General features: G+C 47.5%; 1 protein-coding gene across 1 annotated transcript in view; it reads right to left on the bottom strand.

Moving 5' to 3' along the window:
* Window positions 1–21,667, bottom strand: part of ABCA13 (ATP binding cassette subfamily A member 13) — a 374,957-nt gene that overhangs the window by 26,502 nt on the left and 326,788 nt on the right. Inside the window, exons 55-58 of the mRNA XM_042927326.1 lie at window positions 18,325–18,475; window positions 12,479–12,613; window positions 9,735–9,838; window positions 710–802 (exon numbers count right to left, since the gene is read on the bottom strand). Coding sequence (XP_042783260.1) covers window positions 710–802; window positions 9,735–9,838; window positions 12,479–12,613; window positions 18,325–18,475 — 483 coding nt within the window. The remainder of the gene's footprint in view (window positions 1–709; window positions 803–9,734; window positions 9,839–12,478; window positions 12,614–18,324; window positions 18,476–21,667) is intronic.

Genomic DNA, 21,667 nt, shown 5'->3' with positions numbered 1-21,667 from the left:
AAAAATACTTCATCTTAATATATATGACTGTTTACTTAGCAAATCTCGGCTTGCAAATTCCAGCTTCAAAAAACAGTGAATAAAATGAAAGCGGAAAGAGATTTATCAACATATTAAAAAATTATTCTGGATCAGATACACCAGATTAGACGGCGAGTTAAGAGGAAATTCGAAACTGTGGAAACAGCTTGGGGGACACTGAATGCAAAAACCGGGGGACTAGGATGCAAAACTGCTCGTAGGAACTGACAGCAACATCATGAAGATTCCGCAAAGTCCACGGAGAGGACGAAAATCGACCACAACAACCCTGGTCTCCCGTCCTGAATCCGCGGAGGCCTTTCCAACAGCACAGCGGCTGGCAGGTGACACAGGCCCCCCACCCGCCCCGGACGGGGGCTACGGGGGCGGACAACCTCTGTGTGAAGTATTCTGCACTGGCGAGGACACACTTTCTCCTCTTTTCATCCTGACGGTCACTTTGAGAATGTCCGGAAGAAGCCCGTGAACGTGGTGGGAGGATGGCTGGGCTCCACGTGGGAGCTGCAGCCACGGTCGGTGGCCTGCAGGCCCCTCATTTCCCCAGGCCCCCGTCTCCTTCCTCCGCGGGAGGGGCTGGACCACTCTGGCTCGAAAGCATCACCGGTTGTGACCGCCTCACGCAGTGAACGGACGAGGACATACACGTACACACACACGTACAACATACCTGCTTTTAAGGTGCTGAGGGGAGCCAAGGCACCGGAAGCTGCCGTTGACCATTATGGCCAGTCTCGTGCACAGGGCCTGGCATTCCTCCATGCTGGGGGGACAGGACGAGAAGGGCATGAGCAAGTGCGTCCTCCAGGCAGCAAACCACCCAAGCAACACATAGACAAAAACACTGCTGCTGTTGGTGAATTTTCTACATACCACCTCAAGAAACCCTCAATGAGCACTTTTAAAATGCGTGTTTTGGGGCGCCAGCGTGACTCAGTCGGTTGAGGGTCCGACTTCGGCTCAGGTCATGATCTCACGGTTTGTGAGTTCGAGCCCCGTGTCGGGCTCTGTGCTGGCAGCTCGAGCCTGGAGGCTGCTTCGGATTCTTTGTCTCCCTTTCTCTGCTCCTCCCCTCTCAAAAATAAATAAACATAGAAAAGAAAAGAAAAGAAAAGAAAAGAAAAGAAAAGAAAGAAAAGAAAAGAAAAGAAAAGAAAAGAAAAGAAATAAATAAAATAAAATAAAATAAAATAAAATAAATAAAATAAAATAAATAAAATAAAATAAAATAAAATAAAATAAAATAAAATGGATGTTTTACTTAGATAACCAATGACACAATTAACCAAAACTTAGCAGTATTTCAAAATCCCAGGAACAATGGTTATTAGGAGAGAAACTGTTGCAATAGTAAGAAAATATAAACTAAATCCAAGTGACCTTCACAGAAAATGTGCAAGTTTTATGAAAAAAAAGCAATAAGATCTACTAATGAACCTAAATGAAATCTTGAATCAATAAAAGGATGTGTCAAGAAAAAGAAAAAAGTGAATATATTTTAGATAAAGGAAATTATTATAAATGAATATTACTGTGATATAAAAATTATTGCAACATAAAATAGTCTTAGTATATGTCAGTATAAATATAAAACGTGATAGGTACATGAATATAAATGTAATAAATGAATTTTATATAAAATATATATGTGAATTCTATTTTACTATAATATATAAAATAAAATATAACAAATTACATTGTAATTTGCAGCTATAATTTGGTTTGTGATATTATATAACATTATCTTGGTATAAAATATGTAATAAAGATTTGTAACTTGTAATACAGTTATTATAATTATATAGAAAATAAAATAAATTATAATAAGGTTATAGTATAATGCCAATCAAAATTATAAAGCATACCTTCAAAATTATTTAGTGAGAGGTAGAAAAACTGTGAACAAGAAGAATGATAAGAGTTCCTCCAGAAGATATTTAACATTTGTTCTAAGGCTCAGATAATTCAAGGAAGGCAACAGGCTTAGGAGTTACAAGGCAGATCATTAGAAGAAGAAAGGCTGTGCAGAACTAAACAGTCACATCTTAAACACAAAAGCGGATGGGAACATTCCTTCTAAGCATCAGCGACGGAAGAGACTATGAAAGAAAATGCTTGGTAGTTGACAATGCAGAAGTGCAAACTTCTAATAAGTCTGTCAAAACACAGCCAACGAACATTAAAAAAAAAAAAACTACAATAAAATAAACTTAAAAAAAAAATTTAAGGGGAAACTGGGTGGCTCAGTGGGTTAAGCATCCAACTCTTGGTTTCGGCTCAGGTCATGATCTAAGCCTGCTTGGGATTCTCTCTCTCTCCCTCTGCCTCTGTCCTTCCCTGCTTGCAGTCTCTCTCTCTTAAAATAAATAAACTCAAAAAGAAGTAAAAACAAAACTACAACAAACGCAATGCGTGAGGGTGGATACATTCAGTATATATTAAAGTTCATTTATTTATTTATTTTAATTTTTTTAACGTTTGTTTACTTTTGAGACAGAGAGAGACAGAGCATGAATGGGGGAGGGTCAGAGAGAGAGAGGGAGACACAGAATCTGAAACAGGCTCCAGGCTCTGAGCTGTCAGCACAGAGCCCGACGCGGGGCTCGAACTCACAGACCGTGAGATCATGACCTGAGCCGAAGTCGGACGCTTCACCGACTGAGCCACCCAGGCGCCCCTCATTTATTTATTTTTGAGAGAAAGAGAGAGACAGAGAGAGAGAAAAAGAGAGGACATGCACATGCGGGGGAGGGACAGAGAGAGACACAGAATCTGAAGTCTCTGAGCTGTCAAGAGCCTGACGTGAGGCTCGAACCCACGAACCACGAGATCATGACCTGAGACGAAGTCGGCCATTTAACCGACTGAGCCACCCAGGCGCCCCAATCCATTCGGTATACAGAACTGTTTTTGTTAGCGTAAAAATGAAACTATAAAAATGCAATCCTGGAGGAAGGTCAAATATAGTGACTATTCAAAGAACTGTCCACAGGTAATACACATCCTGACAAATTAGAAACTTAACCATCAAATAAGTGAGCTTAAAATTCTCTTCCAGCCAGAAAGTCACTTGCCAAATGTGCCTTTTGTTTGTTGCACAGGGAAACACTGTTTCCCCTATCTGCGGTGCAAATACAAACAATGAATTCTCAGATCAAAAAAATACCTGCAAAGTTAAAAACATCGTCTCAACAATCCCAACCTCATATACTGCCGGTGGGAGTGAAAAATTGGCGTGATTTTCTGAAAACTCAATTTGGCACTAATCTCTTCTAGGAACTTACATTAGGAAACACAGAAAATAGGAATGCATATAACAAGTTCTTTATAAGAGTAAAAATCCAGAAACCGCTTCTGTAATAGGATAATATGATACTCAGATAAATGGGGGTGCGTCCATGTGTTGAACAGCCATTCAAATGAAGTTTTCTAAACTCCATTAGTTGCACAGAAAAAAAGTAATGATACAGCATGGCAGCTCGTGTTAGGAAACTTGCACACGAATGTGGGGGGGAAAAGGGAAGGCAAAACACACGAAAAGGTTGACATTGACGATACTTGAAAAGTGAAATTCATGGTGCAATTCCTTTGCTTCTGCCACTATGTGCCATCCAAATCCCCTACAGGAATCAGGTATTCTGTTCACTGTTCGGGAATGGGCGTAAAGCCCGTCTGCTCATTAGGTCACGGGACATTCAGATCAAGGTTATATTGGTCAGCCTCCCATGCAGCTAGAGGCAGACGTGTGACAACTAGGGTCAATGGGAAGTACAATTTCTGGGTCACATCAAAATAAGGCAAGCCGCTTGCCCTGGGTTTGGGTTCTTTCTACTTTCCATGAGCTGGACTAGAAAGTCAATTTCAACCACCCAGATGAGGCAAACTCACAAGTGAGTAAGTGAAATGGTGGAAAGACTCAGAATCCTTGGATGACCTTGGGCTCCACCATAGTCCACCATCATGAATTGTTAGTGGAGGAGAGAAAAACACGTCTGGTCTGAGCCACTGTAATTTGGGGTCTGAGTTATAGTAGTTTAACACGGGGTCTAAGGAATACGTGCTATTCACATTCCAAACACGCTTTATAAATCTTTTTTTAATGTTTATTTATTTTTGAGAGAGATAGAGAGACAGACTGTGATCAGGAGAGGGGCAGAGAGAGGGAGACACAGAATCCGAAGCGGGCTCCAGGCTCCAAGCTGTCATCACAGAGCCTGACGCAGGGTTTGAACTCACGAACCGTGAGATCATGACCTGAGCCCAAGTTGGATGCTTAAGTGACTGAGCCGCCCCAAAATAGGCTTTATAAATCTTTTTGTGCAAACATATCTTTCTCTGTTTCTTTAATAAGTTCCAATTTAAAATTTTCATGAGTGCATCGTAGGTGTTCTAATTAAAGTGGGAGAACGTGAAGTTTTCTCTATCGCATCCTTATGCATCTCAGATGAACAGAGATCCAAATAACGACCGATCTTAATTACGACCTTGGAGTGACGACGTGGTAATTTCAACTGAGTTGTTATTAGCTGTCAAACAAATAAGGTCTAAACAGCGGGTGGGTTGCCATGACATCTCTGCCCAGAGGGCAGAGACTGAAAGATTTTGAGGACTTTCAGCAGCAGGAAGAACATCCAATGCCAGGTGCTCTACAGCAATGAAATAATCTGTGACTATTTACTCTGAGAATGAACACCGTGCTTCCTTCGGGTGGTCAGGCTGGCTGGAACAGAGCTCTCTCTGGTCAGGGGCACGAGGAGTCAAGGGCTTAGCGTGGAGCATACGGTACAAGTCAGGGTTTGATGGGCGAGCAAAAAGCACTCTGGCCTTGGGGCGCCTGGGTGGCTCAGTCGGTTAAGCGTCCGACTTCGGCTCAGGTCATGATCTCACGGTCCGTGAGTTCGAGCCCCGCGTGGGGCTCTGTGCTGTCAGCTCAGAGCCTGGAGCCTGTTTCAGATTCTGTGTCTCCCTCTCTCTCTGACCCTCCCCCGTTCATGCTGTCTCTCCCTGTCTCAAAAATAAATAAACATTAAAAAAAAAAAAAAAAAAAAGCACCCTGGCCTTTCTCGGTCGGACCCATTGTAAAAAAAAAGCACCCTGGCCTTTCTCGGTCGGACCCATTGTAAGTCCTCTCGGTGACTCCGGGGGAAACAGCGTTCCTAACCTCAGTTTCCCACCCCATGTTTCCCCCCACGGTCCTCTAGGTAAGGAGTGAGAAGAGGAACAGAGACAGAACCTCAAAATTAAGAGGAAACTGTGCAATTTGGAGACTTTTCAGCTGCAGGCAGCTGTCTCAGAAGCACAGAATCAGTCACTGGCTGCTGCGCTCTCCATTAATCGTGAGTCATTTAGATCTTTGTATTGCATGAATATGGGCAGATTTATAGAAATGAAGACACATCGTTAATGTGAAACCGCATTAACGGGAGGACGTAGGACAGAAATTACAGTGATGTACGATCTTCCTGAGAACTGTCCATAATAATCATACGCTATATGGAAATCAAAAGGGATTTTTAACGTGACCCCCACTTTATCCACTCTTAGGACCCACATATGAAAATGAGGCCTTAACAAATACTGGCCTGATAAATGCAGGAATGCAGAGAGTTTCCAGAATTGGCACGGCCAGAGGATCGTTTTAAGCAAAAACGTACGTATATTATAAGGTAGAGGGTTTGCCACATTTATTTCATTTCAGTGTAACATTTTATTTTCTGAAAAGAAATAGAACCAAGACAAAAGCCAAGGGCAGGACTTCTGGCTACGGCCCAGTGAAAAACCTGGCACATCTTTTCCCCCCAAATCAACTCGAAAGCTGGACACAATGAACAAAAACAACCATTTCGGAATGTTGGAAACTGCCTAGAAGGATGCAACGGTCTGAGAAACGCTTACCACTGACGAACAGCTGCACGGCCAGCTTTACACACGTGCGGCTACTGGCAGGACAAGGCAGCCCACGAGGACCGGGAGCTTCTCTGCACTCAACTGGGACCCATACCCGGCGACGCCGTCAACATCAGTGACTTGTGTAGAGCCCAGCAGACAAGAAGGGTCAAGAGCTCCAGTATCTGGCCTGACAGTGCCCGCATTAGCTCATGTGTCACTGGGGCACGCGCCTAGCCTACTGAGGCTGCACGTCCATGCAGTAGAGGCCACAGAGGGGCCACGCCAGCCACATGACCCATGTGAACCCAGAGGCTAGCCACACGCACATCCAGAGCCCAGCAGCACTCTGGAGAAGGCAAGACTGGGCCACGTGAGGAGGTCTGAAAGGGGAACATCCTCCCCTGGGCACACACGGACCCACCAGCAGAGGACAGATCGGGGCTGGCGTCAGGTGGCTGAGGGCCGCCTCTGTCTACGTAAAAGCAGGTGGCTTCGAGGAATCTGGGCTTCACAAAATGAGCACAGAATTTAACACACAAACTGAAGAGCGTCACTGGGAGCTACTCACTGCAGTGGAAAGAGATTCCACAGATTCATCCCAGGCAAAGACACGCAGACAGACAGACACACGAAAGGGACAGACAAACCAAGAAGAAGAAAACCAAGAAAAAAAAAAATAATAAATAAATAAATAACATGGCAATAACGACAACTTTTAGGGAAGGAGAAGAATCAAAAACCAGAGAGGCTACGATTTATTAAATATTGTGAAATACCCAGTTTTCAACAACAACAACAAAAAAAACTATAACCTGTAAAATTAACAAGAAATTGTTATCCATACTCAGGGAGAAAAGCAGTCAGCAGAAACTATTCCTAGATGCCCCTAAATGCTAGATTTAGCAGAAAAAAATCTTCAATGAAGCAACTCTATGTATGTTCGAAGGACTAAAGGAAACAATGTTTAAAGAATGTTTTTTTTAGACGACAATAGAGTTTCTGAAGTAGATTGAATTTTTAAAAAGAAAAATACCAAATGAATTTTTTTGTTGTTGAAGAGTATAAATGAAAGGAAAATTTCACTATGGGGCCCGCGGCAAACCTGGGTAGCAGAAGAAAGCATCAGTGAACTTGAAGATTATCGAATCTGAAAAGAGGGAAAAAAATATTTAAAAGAAATGGGACAGAAACACAGATCTGCAGGACACCATTGTACATGCACAGAAAGTACCAGGGTGTGGAAAAGGAAAGGAAAGATAGAAAGAGCCAGAAAAAAATATTTGAATAAGCAACTACCAAAATATCAACACAGTAGGTGAAATGCATTAACCTACACATCCAAGAAGCGCCATGAACCTAAGGAAGGATACCCGGAGGGATGTACATCTGGACACACTGGGGTTTAACCGTGAGAGTTGGAGAGAAAAGTCCTGAGAGGCACAACCCAGGAACGACCCAGGATGTACCAGGAAGCATCAGAAGGGATGCTGGCCAGCTTCTTCTAAGAGACAACGTTGGTGAGAAGACAGAGGTGACACGATCATCTGGACAATGTGAATGAAAATCACACTTCACTAGGGTGGCTACAATCAAAAAGACAGAGTGTTGACAAGAGTCTGCACAAACCAGGAGCTTCATCATTGTTCCTGGGAATATAAGACGATGAAGCCACGTTGAAACACAACGGTGTTCTGCGATTTCTTAAAGCAGACTTACCACAAACTTACCACACGACCCAGCCATCTGACCCCTAAGACACTGTCCAAGACAGATGAAAGCATATGTCTGTACAAAGACATTTATAAGACTGCTCACAGCACCTTATACTGGAAACAATCCAAGGGGCTATTGACAGGGGAAGACCAGACAAATGAGGTCTGGCCACACAGCAAGCGAAAGAAGCCAGATACAACAGACTACACTTTTTATGATCTCGTTGGCATGAAATATCCAGAAGACACATTTGAGCTAAAGAGTCTGAGACTTTGCATGGGGATGATCTGAAAACAAACGTTGAGAACACATTGGAAATGCCCTAAACTGGATTATGGTGACAGGTGCACAGAACTCTCATTTTCCTAAATAAAACCCCCCAAAAAACAAAAAAATCATTGAATGGTACACTTAAAGTGGGTAAATTATAGGGTATGTAAATTACATCTCAGAAAAAAAAAACCTGTTTTAAGAACTGGCAGTGTTTCAGGGCCCCTGGGTGGCCCATTCAGTTGAACAGCTGACTTCAGCTCAGGTCATGATCCCATGGTTCATGAGTTCGAGCCCCGCTTTGGGCTCCCTGCTGTCAGTGCAGAGCCTGCCTCGGACCCTCTGTCCCCCTCTCTCTGCCCCATCTCAACTTGTGCATGCTCTCTCTCTCTCCAACCCCCCCCCCAAAAAAAACTGGCAGCATTTAGTCCAGCAGTGAAAATTCAGGGACGATGGACAATAGACAAACCCTCAGGGAATAAGAGAAGATTTAAAAAAAAAAAAAACAGTGCAAAGAAGGTGAGGAAGCATCTGCTCTCACATGAAGTGACATGTGTGAACGGCGTCATCCTGTATGGAAATACGGGTTGACTTTGCTCGGACACTCACGGTCGCCACTGGCACCTATTACAGGAACAGGGTCTGAGATGGACGTGTGGCAGGATCATGCATGTAGACGTACAGCTCGCAAGAGGATTTTCACATAAACCGATGATGCCGGGGCCTTCGGCAAAGTCTCCTGAGCCTCCGCACAGATCTCACACTGCCTTAGCTTCACATCTCACCTCTGGCAACAAGGGGTGGATGGCCTGCTGCGGCACAGACTTGGTGGGGGGCACCCCCCCCCAGAGCCCGGGGTCCCCATGATTCACCTGTCTGGCTAGGAATTCCCAGACTGCAAGGCCCTGGCTGCCCTTTACACGGGCCACTTCTCAAAGTTGTGTTTTCACCGAGCAGCCTTGAAGGACGAGGTATCATCTCCCCCAAACCCAGAGCTGACTTGTTCATCAGCTGCCCTCAAGAGGAGGGTCACCACGCAGGTGGCGTCCCCCACCCAATCCCTTGTGTGCAGGCATCGTCTGGGTATCAGGGCACCAGAACCAGCGGGACCTTGCTGACAGTGAGTAATACAAATTTTCACCTCTGACCCAGGAGGCTCGTGTCCTCTGGAAACATCCAGGAACTTGGCCTGCCAACTTTGTTAGCTTATGAGTAAGGCAGAATCTTGGCTCCTTCTCAGCTCCTGACGTTGAACTCAGGGCGTGTGTTACTCACTTTACGTCGAAGCCGTAAAGCCTGATCCCCATTACACCTCAGATAAATCACACTGCGTTGTCCACAAACGGGTTTGATATAACCTGAGACTCGAGCTGTTGTGTGGCTTAGCACGGTGTGACATAAAGTAAAAACATAGGCCAAGGACTCTGAAATCTAATCAGAACATTAATTCTGTGAGGAAGAAAACAGGGGGCCAAATTCAGAAACTTGTGACGTTTTTGTTTCAGCCGAGTCTGCTGCTGGGGTTAAAGGTCTTGGGCGGGCAGGCACCGAATCCCGGCCTCCGGAGGACCAGGGCAAGAGTGTGCCTGCAACAGACCGCCGGGCTCGCGGTCCGGCCACGCCACCTGCCAGCTGTCGGCCTCCGTTATGTTACCGTTTCAGAGTCCCAGCCTACACGTGGGGCTCACGACTCCATCCCCATCACCGCGGGGCTGTCCAGAGGCAGGGTCACGTGGGCAGCACGGGCCTGGCCCCCGCTGCTCTGCCACCCTTGCCGGCCCCCCAGCCGCACTCCCAGATTGGCCACGAGGGCCACGGCTCACCTGTGTGAGGTCAGCACCACCGCACAGCCTTGGCGAACCTCCTGCCTAATCGCATCCCACAGGAACCGCTTCGAGCAGGGATCCATCCCAGAGCTGGGCTCATCCTGAGGGAGAGAGCACACGGTGACGGCACTGGGGTGCACGTCGGGATGGACAGGCCCGGCCCCACCGGGAGGGCAGCCACAGTGCATCTGGACACAGTTGAGCCCCCCCACCCCGACGGTAAGGACGGCCCCCCTCGATGCATCATCCACCTGCACAGGGCTTCACGGCCATCCACCTCGGAAAGACACGCAAAAGCAGAAACAAGCTTTACTCACTTTGCACCAGTGGGTAAAGTGGGGTTCCTGGAAACTGGGGCTTTCTCCTTCAATGAGCACCGGAGCACTTACTCAACCGCGTTTGAGAGAGATGGCTGTGGACCACGTGACGCATTTCTGGGCTTGTTGCGGTCAGGGAGTACTGAACACATTTTTCTTAAGAGCTTAGGGTCATCAACTTCCCCAAAGAGAGAAACGGACGGGAAGCGGACAAAAACATGGCACTGAACAGGGAGACTGCACCTGTGTTTTCTGCACACCGGGTGATCTACGAGGGTAGTTACAAACACAAGCAAACAGAAGCTATGATCATGCCTCGCTCGGTGAGAAAGAGGATGTGTAGTTCGGCGTCTTCCTGACCCCGTGCCAGACACTTGTCTTCTCTCCCGGAGAGTGGGGGGGTGGGGGAGGGGGAGTGTGAAGGCCCTTCAGTGAATGTCTTTAACCAGATGCTCTGAGTACTCCCCGACATCCCAGTCACCACATGTGCGGTGGCCATGCATGTCATGTGCACAACTTCATGGATGGCTTTCACGGAGTCCAACAGACAGGACCGTGTCAGGACCACGTGCAGATGAGGAGGCATGCACTCAATGTGCCAGGCTGCGTGCATGCAGAGAGTTGCAGAAGCAGACTCTGGACCCCCGCAGCTGACTCCGGTCCCCAGCTTGATCCCTAGCCCAGAGTCTAGGGCAACCAAGGAGCTGAGAGCAAGGCTGTGAGAAGCAGGCGGGGGCTGTGGTGAGCCAGGGACAGGAGTCCCCATCCGAACTGAGGACACATGCCTGGCAAGGCAGAGCATGGGGACATTCTGCAGAAGGTAACAGACACCATGCCTTGTAAACGCTTCTTATATGGAAAACCTAGTTTACACCCCGCAGACCCAGGCAAGGGTTTGTATTCACTACCGGGTGTCAGAATGTGGCATTCTGCAACAGTCCTTGATTTGGACCTTGCAAAGAAGCAAACTTAGAGCAAAGAAGAAAGAAAGAAAGAAAGAAAGAAAGAAAGAAAGAAAGAAAGAAAGAAAGAAAGAAAGAAAGAAAGAAAGAGGAAGAAAGAAAGAAAGAAAGAAAGAAAGAAAGAAAGAGGGAGGGAGAGAGAAAGAGAGAGAGAGAGAGACGAAGGGAGGGAAGGAGGGAGGGAGGGAGGGAGGGAGGGAGGGAGAGAGAAAGAAAAAGAAAGAAAGAAAGAAAGAAAGAAAGAAAGAAAGAAAGAAAGAAAGAAAAAGAAAGGATGGGAGGGAGGGAGAAAGAGAAAGAGAAAGAAAAAGAAAGAGAAAGAAAGAAAGAAAGAAAAAGAAAGAAAGAAAGAAAGAAAGAAAGAAAGAAAGAAAGAAAGAAAGACAAAGAAAAAGTCCTCCAGAAGACACCTCATTACCTAATGAGGGCCACTTTTCCAATGCGGGCCTCTTGAATCCCATTTCCATTTAATGAACAAGAACAGAAAGAAGAAAAGAATTTGTTACCCACACGTTTTGAAGGCTCTCAGACTCTGTACAAGTGGGAAACCATGAGATACACATCAGTGATTCATACCCTGTCTACGGCACCCAAACAGTGGCTTTTATGTACTTCCTGTTTGAAGGATATTACTTCTAGCTAACTTTGAAATGCAAGACAATTGCCTTTATTTCTTGATCCCCCCCACCACGAATTCATGCTTTCATCTAGCCAAGCTAGAATAACTCCAGTTCCCAGATTACAGACAGCCTTGTCTCAAAGCCACTGCGTACAGGCTCCACAGTCTTGCTGAACAACCTGCTGTCCCCTCCACATCCATCCTGCCCCCGATGCCCGCCATCAAGATTCACCACGGATTCATGTCACTGCAGCTGGGACAATCACATATCTGCAGGTAGAAAAACACTCAAAAACAACACACTAGATGGCAAACATATATTGGTTTTCAGATTATAGGTGAATCCTGATACCATTCTAAAATACTGCTTTTAGGGGCACCTGGGTGGCTCAGTCGGTTGAGAGTCCGACTTCGGCTCAGGCCATGATCTCACAGTTCGTGGATTTGAGCCCCGCGTCGGGGTCTGTGCTGACAGTTCGGAACCTGGAGCTGATTCCAATTCTGTGTCTCCCTCTCTGTCACTCCCTTGCTCGCGCTCTGTCTCTCTCAAAAATAAATGTTAAAAAAAATTTTTTTAAATAAAATACTGCTTTTAATGGTAAATATTTATTGAACCTTCAATTAGGTCAGTAACAGGGACTCTATCAAAAGACTTTTTTTTTTTCTGTAAAATCCCAATGCTTTTTTAGATTCTGTTTGGGAAACGTTGCCTTAGGGCAAAAGAGCATATTAGTGCAGACAACCAACACTGCTGATTTGAATTTCTTTCCCAGAGGGGCTCTGAGAAGTTAAAAGCATCTTATCTGAAGATCCCCGCAGACCACTGGGATCTCCCCTACTCACCAGTAAAAGCAGGTCGGGTCTGCCCAGCAAAGCCAAGGCCGTAGACAGCTTCCGCTTGGTCCCCCCACTGTAGGTGGCCACCGGCTTGTCCACGTGGGCTTCCAGGTGTAAACGCCTCACCAGGTCCCCGGCGACCTGCAAACGAGGCACTGTCCGTGAACGCATCCCTGTTGGCCCAGGGCACCCTGCCCACCTCTCAGCCCTGAGTGCCCTCCCCTCCTCCTGCTGCCCCTGCCCACCTCCCACACACACCTCCCTTCACCTCCCCAGGCTGGCAGAGAAGGAGCGGGTGGGGGTGGGGGCTCTGCTGGGGCGCCTGGGGGGCATCGCAGCCTTGGCCAGAGCACGGGGGGCTGGGGCGCCGGGGATCAGAGAGGGTCAGAAGTACAGGGCCCCGATGCACAGCCACACACAGGCGAGCGGAAACCAAGACTGAGGAGGAAGTGAGGGAATAAACCAGACAGGGGGGTGGGCAGGACGGGACTTTGAGGGAGCAGAGAATTGAGAAGGGAGTTTTCACTAGTCACAGGGGCAAGAAATGCCTCCTTCCATCCTTGGAGCTGCTGGAGACGGCCCTGCGGGAGGTTGGCAAGGGGAGGGCATGATTCTCAGTGGACACTGCTGGAAGCTGCATGAGGCCAGAAGACGCGACCGTGTGCCACCCCCTGCCCCGTCCCCCACAGGAGAGGGTTCCCACCGGAGCACCAGCACGAGCACGCAGCAGGCTCACGGCCTCCTCCCTTCCCCTCCCCGCCCCACCCGCACCTGCCGCGCTGCTCGCGCCCCTTGCCCTCCGCGGGGTGCCGTGTGCGTACAGCCCTTCCGCTCCGACGCCTGCCAGAATTTGGGCGCGCTACATTTTGTGTTTTCGGTTCCATCCACGGGGCGGCTGCTTCCTCTGGGGGCTGGGACTGAGCAACCACTGGACTTCTAGCCCCACGCAGTTTAAAAATTTGACAAATGTGGGGGCGCCGGGGTGGCTCCGGGGGGTTAAGCGTCGGACTCTTGATTTTGGCTCAGGTCGTGATCTCACGGTCATGGGTTCAAGTCGCACATCAGGCTGTGCACTGAGCAAGGAGGCTGCTTGGGATTCTCCGTCTCCCCCCCACCCCCCAATCGCACTGTCTCTCTGTCTCTCTCAAAATAAGTAAACTTATTTTTTTTTTTTTAACTTGACAAATGTGTTCTACCTAACTCTGGCGACCACAGAGCCATGAACGCACTACGTCAGTTTCGCTTGCTTATGTACCACCATATAACCAAACTGGCCAAGATCATATCTTCATTCAAATCTAGGAGATGTGGGGAAAACTCTGTGTCCTCAACAACTGATGAAACATAGGATAAACTAAATAAAAGTAAAAAATAAAATAACTAAATCAAATACATTTTTGAATAAATATATGAACTACCAAATGTATTTTTTTAATAAGTGCATAAAAGTTGGGATAATAATAATAATAGTGTCAGTGATGAAATATTGAGAATGTCAGAAAATACTGGCACAGGAGCACCCGGCTCAGTTGGTGAAGCGGCTCAGTTGGTGAAGCGTCAGACTTCGGCTCAGGTCACGATCTCGCGGTTCGTGGGTTCGAGCCTCATACCAGGCTCTGTGCTGACAGCTCGGAGCCTGGAGCCTGCTTCGGATTCTGTGTCTCCCTCTTTCTCTGCCCCTTCCCCACTCGTGCTCTGTCTGTCTGTCTCTCTCTCTCAAAAATGAAGTAAACATTAAAAAACATTTTTTTAAATATTGGGACAACATTGATGCCTCCCAAGGAAACCCCACACATAAACCACTCCACAGCTTTATTTGTGCAGCCACACAATAACACCAAAAAAAATAAGAATGTCGAGTACTGGTCTAGTTAACAGTGTAAGTCAAGGGAATGCAGAGAATTTCTGAATGAGCCCGTCTAACTACGATGGCTTATTTTTCTGGAACCAGGAAACGTAGGTCCCGTTTTTCCAAGCTCACAAAAGGCTAAACAATGCAAGTGACAGATCCTGGATGCCAAGGCCAGGGAAGAGTCCAGAAGACATAGAACAAATACATTGGGTTCAATCCCGGGATCCCCTAGGAATTGTGGTCAGCAAAATACCATGTCAACCCCAAAATGTATGAAGCTTAAAGATTCTCTCTCTCTCTGCTATTATGTATTTCTCTCGCATAGTGTTCTTTTTTTTTAAGTTTATTTATTTGTGGGGGTGGGGGGAAGAACACAAGCAGAGGAGGGGCAGAAAGAGAGAAGGAGAGAGAGAATTCCAAGCAGGCTCCCCACTGACAGTGCAGAGGCCGACGTGGGGCTGGGTCTCACGAACCGTGAGCTCATGAGCTGAGCCAAAATCAAGAGCTGGACGCTTAACCGACTGAGCCCCCCAGGGGCCCCTCTCCCATAAAGTTCTAAGTTGTACTCCATTTAAGTCCAGAGTGTGCGATTCATTCATCCCATATGCCCGGTGCGTGATCGTGACGCACACTTAGTACATCTTTGTAAAGATCATCTAACCCAAAATAAACCGCCCGGAGGTCCACATATGTATTAGTTCGCTTACAAGCAAAATTCTTTCCTCTACCACACTGACGGCCAAATCAAAGTTTCCTGTGACAGTAAAGATCAAACTAAGAAGGAAAAAGGGGCCCAGGATTTAGGACAGAAAGCCTTTCTTCCAACCCCACCCCCTGACTTTCCTCCAGGTCCCCCTTCCTCCTGCCGTAACTTCTAGCTCCCTCTAGGAAAACTGTGTGCGAGTGGAAGAAACTTCCAGGATAAAAGGCGTGTCATGGAGCAAACAGTAGGTGGTGAGACACAGCGGGGGGCTCCCGATAGGACCTGCGGGTGGTGTCACAGCACCGCGGCGAAGGGCTCTCTGCCCCTTCTGTCCCAAACTACGAAACCCCAGGCCTCATCCCCATCAGCACCGGGGTTTGGCAGTTTGGGTATCACAATAACCCTTAAATTATCATCCCCGTTTGTCTAGCATGCCAGAACATGTCACCCCTGTCTCCTGGATCCTTTTGCTATAACCCGATGTATTTTTTAAACATCAGGTTCATTGAATTCAGGTTCAAATATGATCCCTGTCCAAAAAAAACCTAAGAAGTGTGTGGACAATGGGGAGAAACTGAAAACTGTCACACCAAGCCTCAATTTGAGCCAAATGAAGACAGCCTCTCTTTCCCATCTAATGGAACTTCTGGAAGTTTGCAGGGGGAGGAAGGGGGACTATACGCAGAAGATCCAAGAGTGAGCTATATGTGAGCTGGGACCCTGGGATGCAGACCAGCCTGGGTGCCGAGGCGGGGCGGGGGGGGGAGGGGGGAGGCAGGGGTGGGAGGGGTGCAGTGGGCTCTCAGGAGGGGCTTCCCGCAGGCACAAGGGGGCCTCTGGAATCACAGTGGACACAACTGTGGCTGCCCAGGTTACCGTGAAGGTGGACGTCAGCCCGGGGGAGAGAACCGAGGTGAGCGGCAGACAGGCCAGGAAAAGATCAACACCCCGGCTGGGAGTCCGGGAGGTGAGGACCCCCCTGGGGGCAGCTCCAACCCTGAGGAAGATGTGTAAAGGAAGCCCCTTGGGCTAAGGGGCCACAAGGTCACTCCACACAATTGCCACTTCCTTAGCTAGCAAGGGGCATAGAAAGGAAAACCCAGCCATTCAGGGAACAAGAAATTCCGTCATCTTCGACAAGCAGCCGGCATGTTACTCAGCATCAGGATAGCGTCTTAATCAGGAACCCGTACTCTGGGGGCACCCGGGGGGCTCTGTCAGTTGAGCATCTGACTCTTTTTTTTTTTAATTTTTTTTCTTCATTTATTTTTGAGAGAGAGAGAGAGATAGAGACAGAGAGTGAGGAGAGGAGGGGCAGAGAGAGAGGGAGACACAGCATCCGAAGCAGGATCCAGGCTCGGAGCTGTCAGCACAGAGCCCCACGCGGGGCTCAAACCCACAAACCGTGAGATCATGACCTGAGCCGAAGTCGGACGCTCAACCGACTGACTCTTGATTTTGGCTCAGGTCATGATCTCAAGGCTCATGAGTTCGAGCCCTCTGTGCTGACAGTGGGGAGCCTGCTGGGGATTCTCTCTTTCCCTCTGCCCCTCCCTCTTTCAAAATAAATAAACAAACTTAAAAAAAATGAAAAACAAAAGGACACTTACTCTGGAGCTGGTTTCTATGATTTCAAAAGAAAACCCCTCCCCATTGTAGCCATTCTAGCTGAGGCGGGTCTCGGCTACCTGCCTCTCGGCTTCCCCATTTGCAACCTTTCTACCTCATATGGCTGCTGTGAAATACTTAAAATAAATACTGAAGTGTTGGCTAAAAGTCTTGTTTTCTGTTATTTAACAATAATCCCTCTGGTCACCTGGTGACAGGTGCGTTAGAACGGGGATGCTTGCTCTAGATTTCCCGCATTTCTAAAGTCTATAGGAAAGGGAAGGTTGCCATAAAGGGAGCCACGTCCTCCGGGAACATGTGCTGACGTCTTGGAAAGCTCGGGGCAAGCAGCAATCCTCTCTCGCGGTTTCGGGAAGGAAGCGAAGACAGTTCTTCATCGGCCACCGTTACGATAACTTCTCTCTGTGGAGGGGGCTCAGGAAGAGGAGTCTGGAAGACCGCCGACACTCAGGAGGGAATCGCCCCACATGACAGGCAGCACCAGGCCTCACTCTATTGGCAAGAACTTTTCCAAGCGTGCATTTCCCCCGGGACGGCAAAGGGGCCAGCTTGTGGCGTTCGCCAAGCATCTACCTCTTCAATCAAACACAAACCCGGGGGAGCTGACAGAGACAAACGCCTTTTAAAGACTGAGCTCTGATGAGTCCCGGACCTCAACAGTTGTACAGATGAGCGGGCCGCCAGGGGCGGCCCGTCGTCCTTGCTTCCTGACGGTGGCAGGTGGGTGAAGGGACCCGGGTCCTCGAGGACCAGGAGGGCTTCTGCTTTACTTGCTCTTAACTTACAGAGCATCGGTAAGAGAAGAAGGCTGAAGAAGATGACAAAACAGCGCTCGAGTGAATTTTCATGGACCAGGGAAGGTGAGGCTGTTAGTTTTGTCTCCTGTGAATTCTGGGACGCTCCCTCCCTGCAGAATCACGTCGCAAATGCACCGCAAAAGCCACTTACTTCTGCTCCTTGTTCAGAATCCGGGAATGCAAGGAGCATTCCAGAATCCCTGCAAGGGGCAGGAAAAGGAAAACTGCGCCTCAAGCACCTGCCGTTCCAGCGGCTTCCGCCTGGCACGTCCTCTGAGCTGTCGATCAAGGCTGTCAGCTCGGCTTGGCTGACCACTGCACAGAGGCCTCCTGCGTTCTCGGGGCTGCGTCCACCCCCTCCTCCCACAGAGATGGAGGAAGGGGGTGATCTGCAGTCTCTGGCACTTCTCCATCCTCTGGAGCCCACCCGGGAAGGAGTCAGGCTGGCAGTTGTCAGCCCGCTCACCAGGAAGTCCTCCTCCTGACGTCCCAGTCCCTCCCACCCCACTGGCCTTCTTTCTGTACAGTCTGCACCCTTCTCTGTAAGCCCTGGCAGCGGGTCTATGAGCTCTGTTCCCGAATGAAAACAACAGTCCAGGAAACTTGAAAGGCACTTGGAGAGGAGACAAAGTTGCAAATGATGTCACCCTTAACCCCAAGTGACTTCTGCACTCAGATCTCTATTTTCAATACGTAACTGAAAACAACACAACCATCATGACTGCGTTTCCTTCCGTGTCATCAGATTGGAAACATCTTTCAGGTACGTTTATCATTTATCTATCGGGTCAGAGAGCTGTGCTGGGACCAGAGGTGTTAGCCGAGCATAGCTCAGCGGGAGGCTTTCCTGGAAAACCTCAGGGAGACTTACCTGAGAAATGCAGGAGTTGGGAACCCCGCGGAGGGTACAGTAATAACAGAGGTGTTCCCAACCAGTCAGGAACTCGTCCAGGGCATCCTGCTGTGGACAGTAGCCCATGCGAACACCTGCGGCGCCCGCCAAAGACAGATCCACGGTCTCTCTGCAACGAGAAACAGCAGCACAGTCCAGAAAATTCGGCTCCCCAGACACACATCCTCCAGTTCTCCAACCTGGTTCATCAAAGAGAAGCTCACTGCAGTTCATACAATGCAACTAATCAATTTAGCATAAATGGTTCGATGAATGAGTAGCAACCCACGTGTCCAGGCGTGGCTCTGAGGCCACGACTGCTTTTTATGTTAAAAAAAAAAATAATACAGAAAGCACAGAGCTCTGTAGGAGGCATACGGCATGCTTAATAAATGGCTATCATAACAATTATTTCCCCACCAAAACAATTTATGAGAATTCCTAATGGATTGGGGGCGCCTATGTGGCTCAGTTGGTTAAGCGTCCGACTTTGGCTCAGGTCATGATCTCGCGGTTCATGAGTTCAAGCCCCGTGTCGGGCTCTGTGCTGACAGCTCGGAGCCTGGAGCCTGTTTCCGATTCTGTGTCTCCCTCCCTCTCTGCCCCTCCCCTGCTTGTGCGCTCTCTCTCTCTCTAGGTCCAAAATAAATAAACATTAAAAAATTAAAAAAAAAAAAAACAATTGCTAATGAATCAATGGCTAAACTATCATTCAGATTCAGGTTTTTAAAAAGTACATTTTTAGCATAGCCTATCCATCTCTCATTGAACATACGAGAAAATACTGCAAATGAAAACCCGGGGTCCCAGAGGAAACTCTGTACCCACAAATCGGTCACTCCTCATTCCACTGTCCCCCCAGCCCCTGGCTTTTCGTTCCTGTGGATTTGCCTGGTGGGTAGTTTATAAAACTGAACCATGCAATATATGACTTTCGCATGAAGCTTCAGAGGCTCACCCACGTTACAGCACAAATCTGTACTTCATTCTACTTCCTTTTACTGGTAGAAATGCACACAGCAGTTATTAAAAGAAAAAAAAATCACCACCACCCTTTTATGGCTGCTAAAATGGAAGCCCGCGTGTCACTGCGGGCCCGGAGTTCACTAAAGGGCCAGTTCCAATAACTCCACCTTACGCTTGTCAGTCTACCATTTTTCTCATTCTGTGACCATTAGGTGGAAAGATAGAAGAACCATACAAAAAAGGAAGAGGAGAAAAAATAAGATTACAACATAAAAGGAAGAGGGAGGGAATTTTTTTCTAATTTATAGAGTTCCAATTTTGTTTTTTTAACGTTTATGTTTTGAGAGAGAGACAGATCACGAGCTGGGTGGAGGCAGAGAGAGAGGGAGACACAGAATCCGAAAGAGGCCCCAAGCTCTGAGCTGTCAGCACAGAGCCCGACGCGGGGCTCAAACCCACGGACCGTGAGATCATGACCTGAGCCGAAGTCGGACGCTTAACTGACTGAGCCACCCAAGCGCCCCTATTCCATTGTTTAGATGCACCCCAGTTTGTTTATTCATTCACTTACTGAAGCGTACCTCTGTTGCTTCCAAATTTTGACAACTATTGATAACACTACTGTAAGCATTAGCCTACCGGGTTTTTGGGTTGTTTGGTTTTTTTTGTGTGTGTGTGCACATAAGTTCTCAAATCATCTCAATAAATACCTAGGAGGAGGATTGCTTCAGGCTATCGTAAGACTATGCTTTAGGTTGGCGAGAAACTCACAAACCGTCCTGGGTAGTGGCTGTACCACGAGCATTTCCAATATAGCTTCACTTCGTCCCCAGCTTCTGGCAATGACAGAGTCTAGGATTTCTGGCACTCTAATAGACGTGTATATATTGCTTAAATTTGAAATTCCCCAATGACATGTGACACTGCACGTCTCTTCATGTGCCATCTGTATCTTTAGCGAGGTATCCATTCACACCTTTTGACCATATTCTAATCGGGTTGTTTATTTTTCTATTGTTGGGTTCTTTGTATCTTTTGGATACAAGTCTTGTATCAGATGCGTGCTTTGCAAATATTCTCTGCCCATCTGGGATTTGTGTTTTCACGCCTTTAGAAGTGTTCTGCCCTGAGCAGATTTTGTTTTTATTTTAATGGAGTCCAATTTAGTCTTTGAGTCATGCGTTAATTAGAAGTGCGCTGTTTAATCCCTGAATATCTGGGGATTTTCCAGCTGCCTTTCTGTTATTTCTAGCTTAATGCTAATGTCATCCGAGAAAGCATTTTGCATGACTTGTACTGTCACATTTCTAAGGAGCCCCGAACGTGGTCCATCTTGATGAACCATCCATGTGAGCCCAAACAGACCGCATACACTGCTGTTGTTGCACAACGTATCCTATAGACGTCTTCGGACCCAGCTGACTAATGTGCCCGTTAGTTCAACTGTATCCTGACTCATTTTCTGCCTGATGGACCTGTCAGTCCCTCAAAGGGGAGCACTGATGTCCCCCACTTCTCTGGGTCCACCGCCCCGTCCTCGCAGATTCTGACACGCCGGGGTGGGGCTTACACACATCCGGGTCTGGAGAACTGACTCCTTTATCATTATGCAATATCCCACTTTATTCCTAACAACTTCTTTTTGCCCTTTGTCTTGCTCTGAAATTCACGGGGACACTCCAGCTTTCTATGCATTCATGTCAGCACAGCGTATCTTTCTTTTCCCAGTTGCCTTTAATCCATCCGGGTCTTTACATTTAAAGTGGATTCTTTTAGAAAACGTATAGTTGGGTCTTGTCTCTTCATCCACTCTGGTAGTTTCTATCAACTGGTGCGTTTACACCAGTACATTTACAGTGACGTTTGACACGCTTGGATTATAGTAACAATTTTCTATTTGTTCTCCTTGTTTCTCACTCTTTTTCTTCCTTATCTGCTTTTAGTTGAACATTGTATACGACTTCATTTTCTCTCCTTTCCTGGACTATGTTGTATTTCTTTTTAAAAATTTGTATTGGTTGTTCTGTGGTTCACGAGATACATTTATAACTGTTTCAAGTCCCCTTGCAAATAAAAATGACCTGGGAGTACCTATTTTTTCTTTTGAAAGAGAGAGAGAGGAGTGGAGGGAGAGGGGCAGAGGGAGAAAGAGAGACAATCTTAAGAAGGTTCCATCCTCAGCACAGAGCCCAACAAGGGGCTCAATCCCACAACCCCGGGATCATGACTCGAGCTGAAATGAAGAGTCGAACACTCAACCCACGGAGCGACTGGGGTGCCCCAGTGGAAGCATCTTAGAGCAGAGAATTCCCAATTCCCCCTTCCATTCCCAATTGGATTTCCACCATTCATGTCA

Source organism: Panthera leo, chromosome A2 (genome assembly GCF_018350215.1).
Source record: "Panthera leo isolate Ple1 chromosome A2, P.leo_Ple1_pat1.1, whole genome shotgun sequence".
NCBI classification, from domain to species: domain Eukaryota; kingdom Metazoa; phylum Chordata; class Mammalia; order Carnivora; family Felidae; genus Panthera; species Panthera leo.
This window is presented reverse-complemented; position numbering and strand designations above follow the sequence as displayed.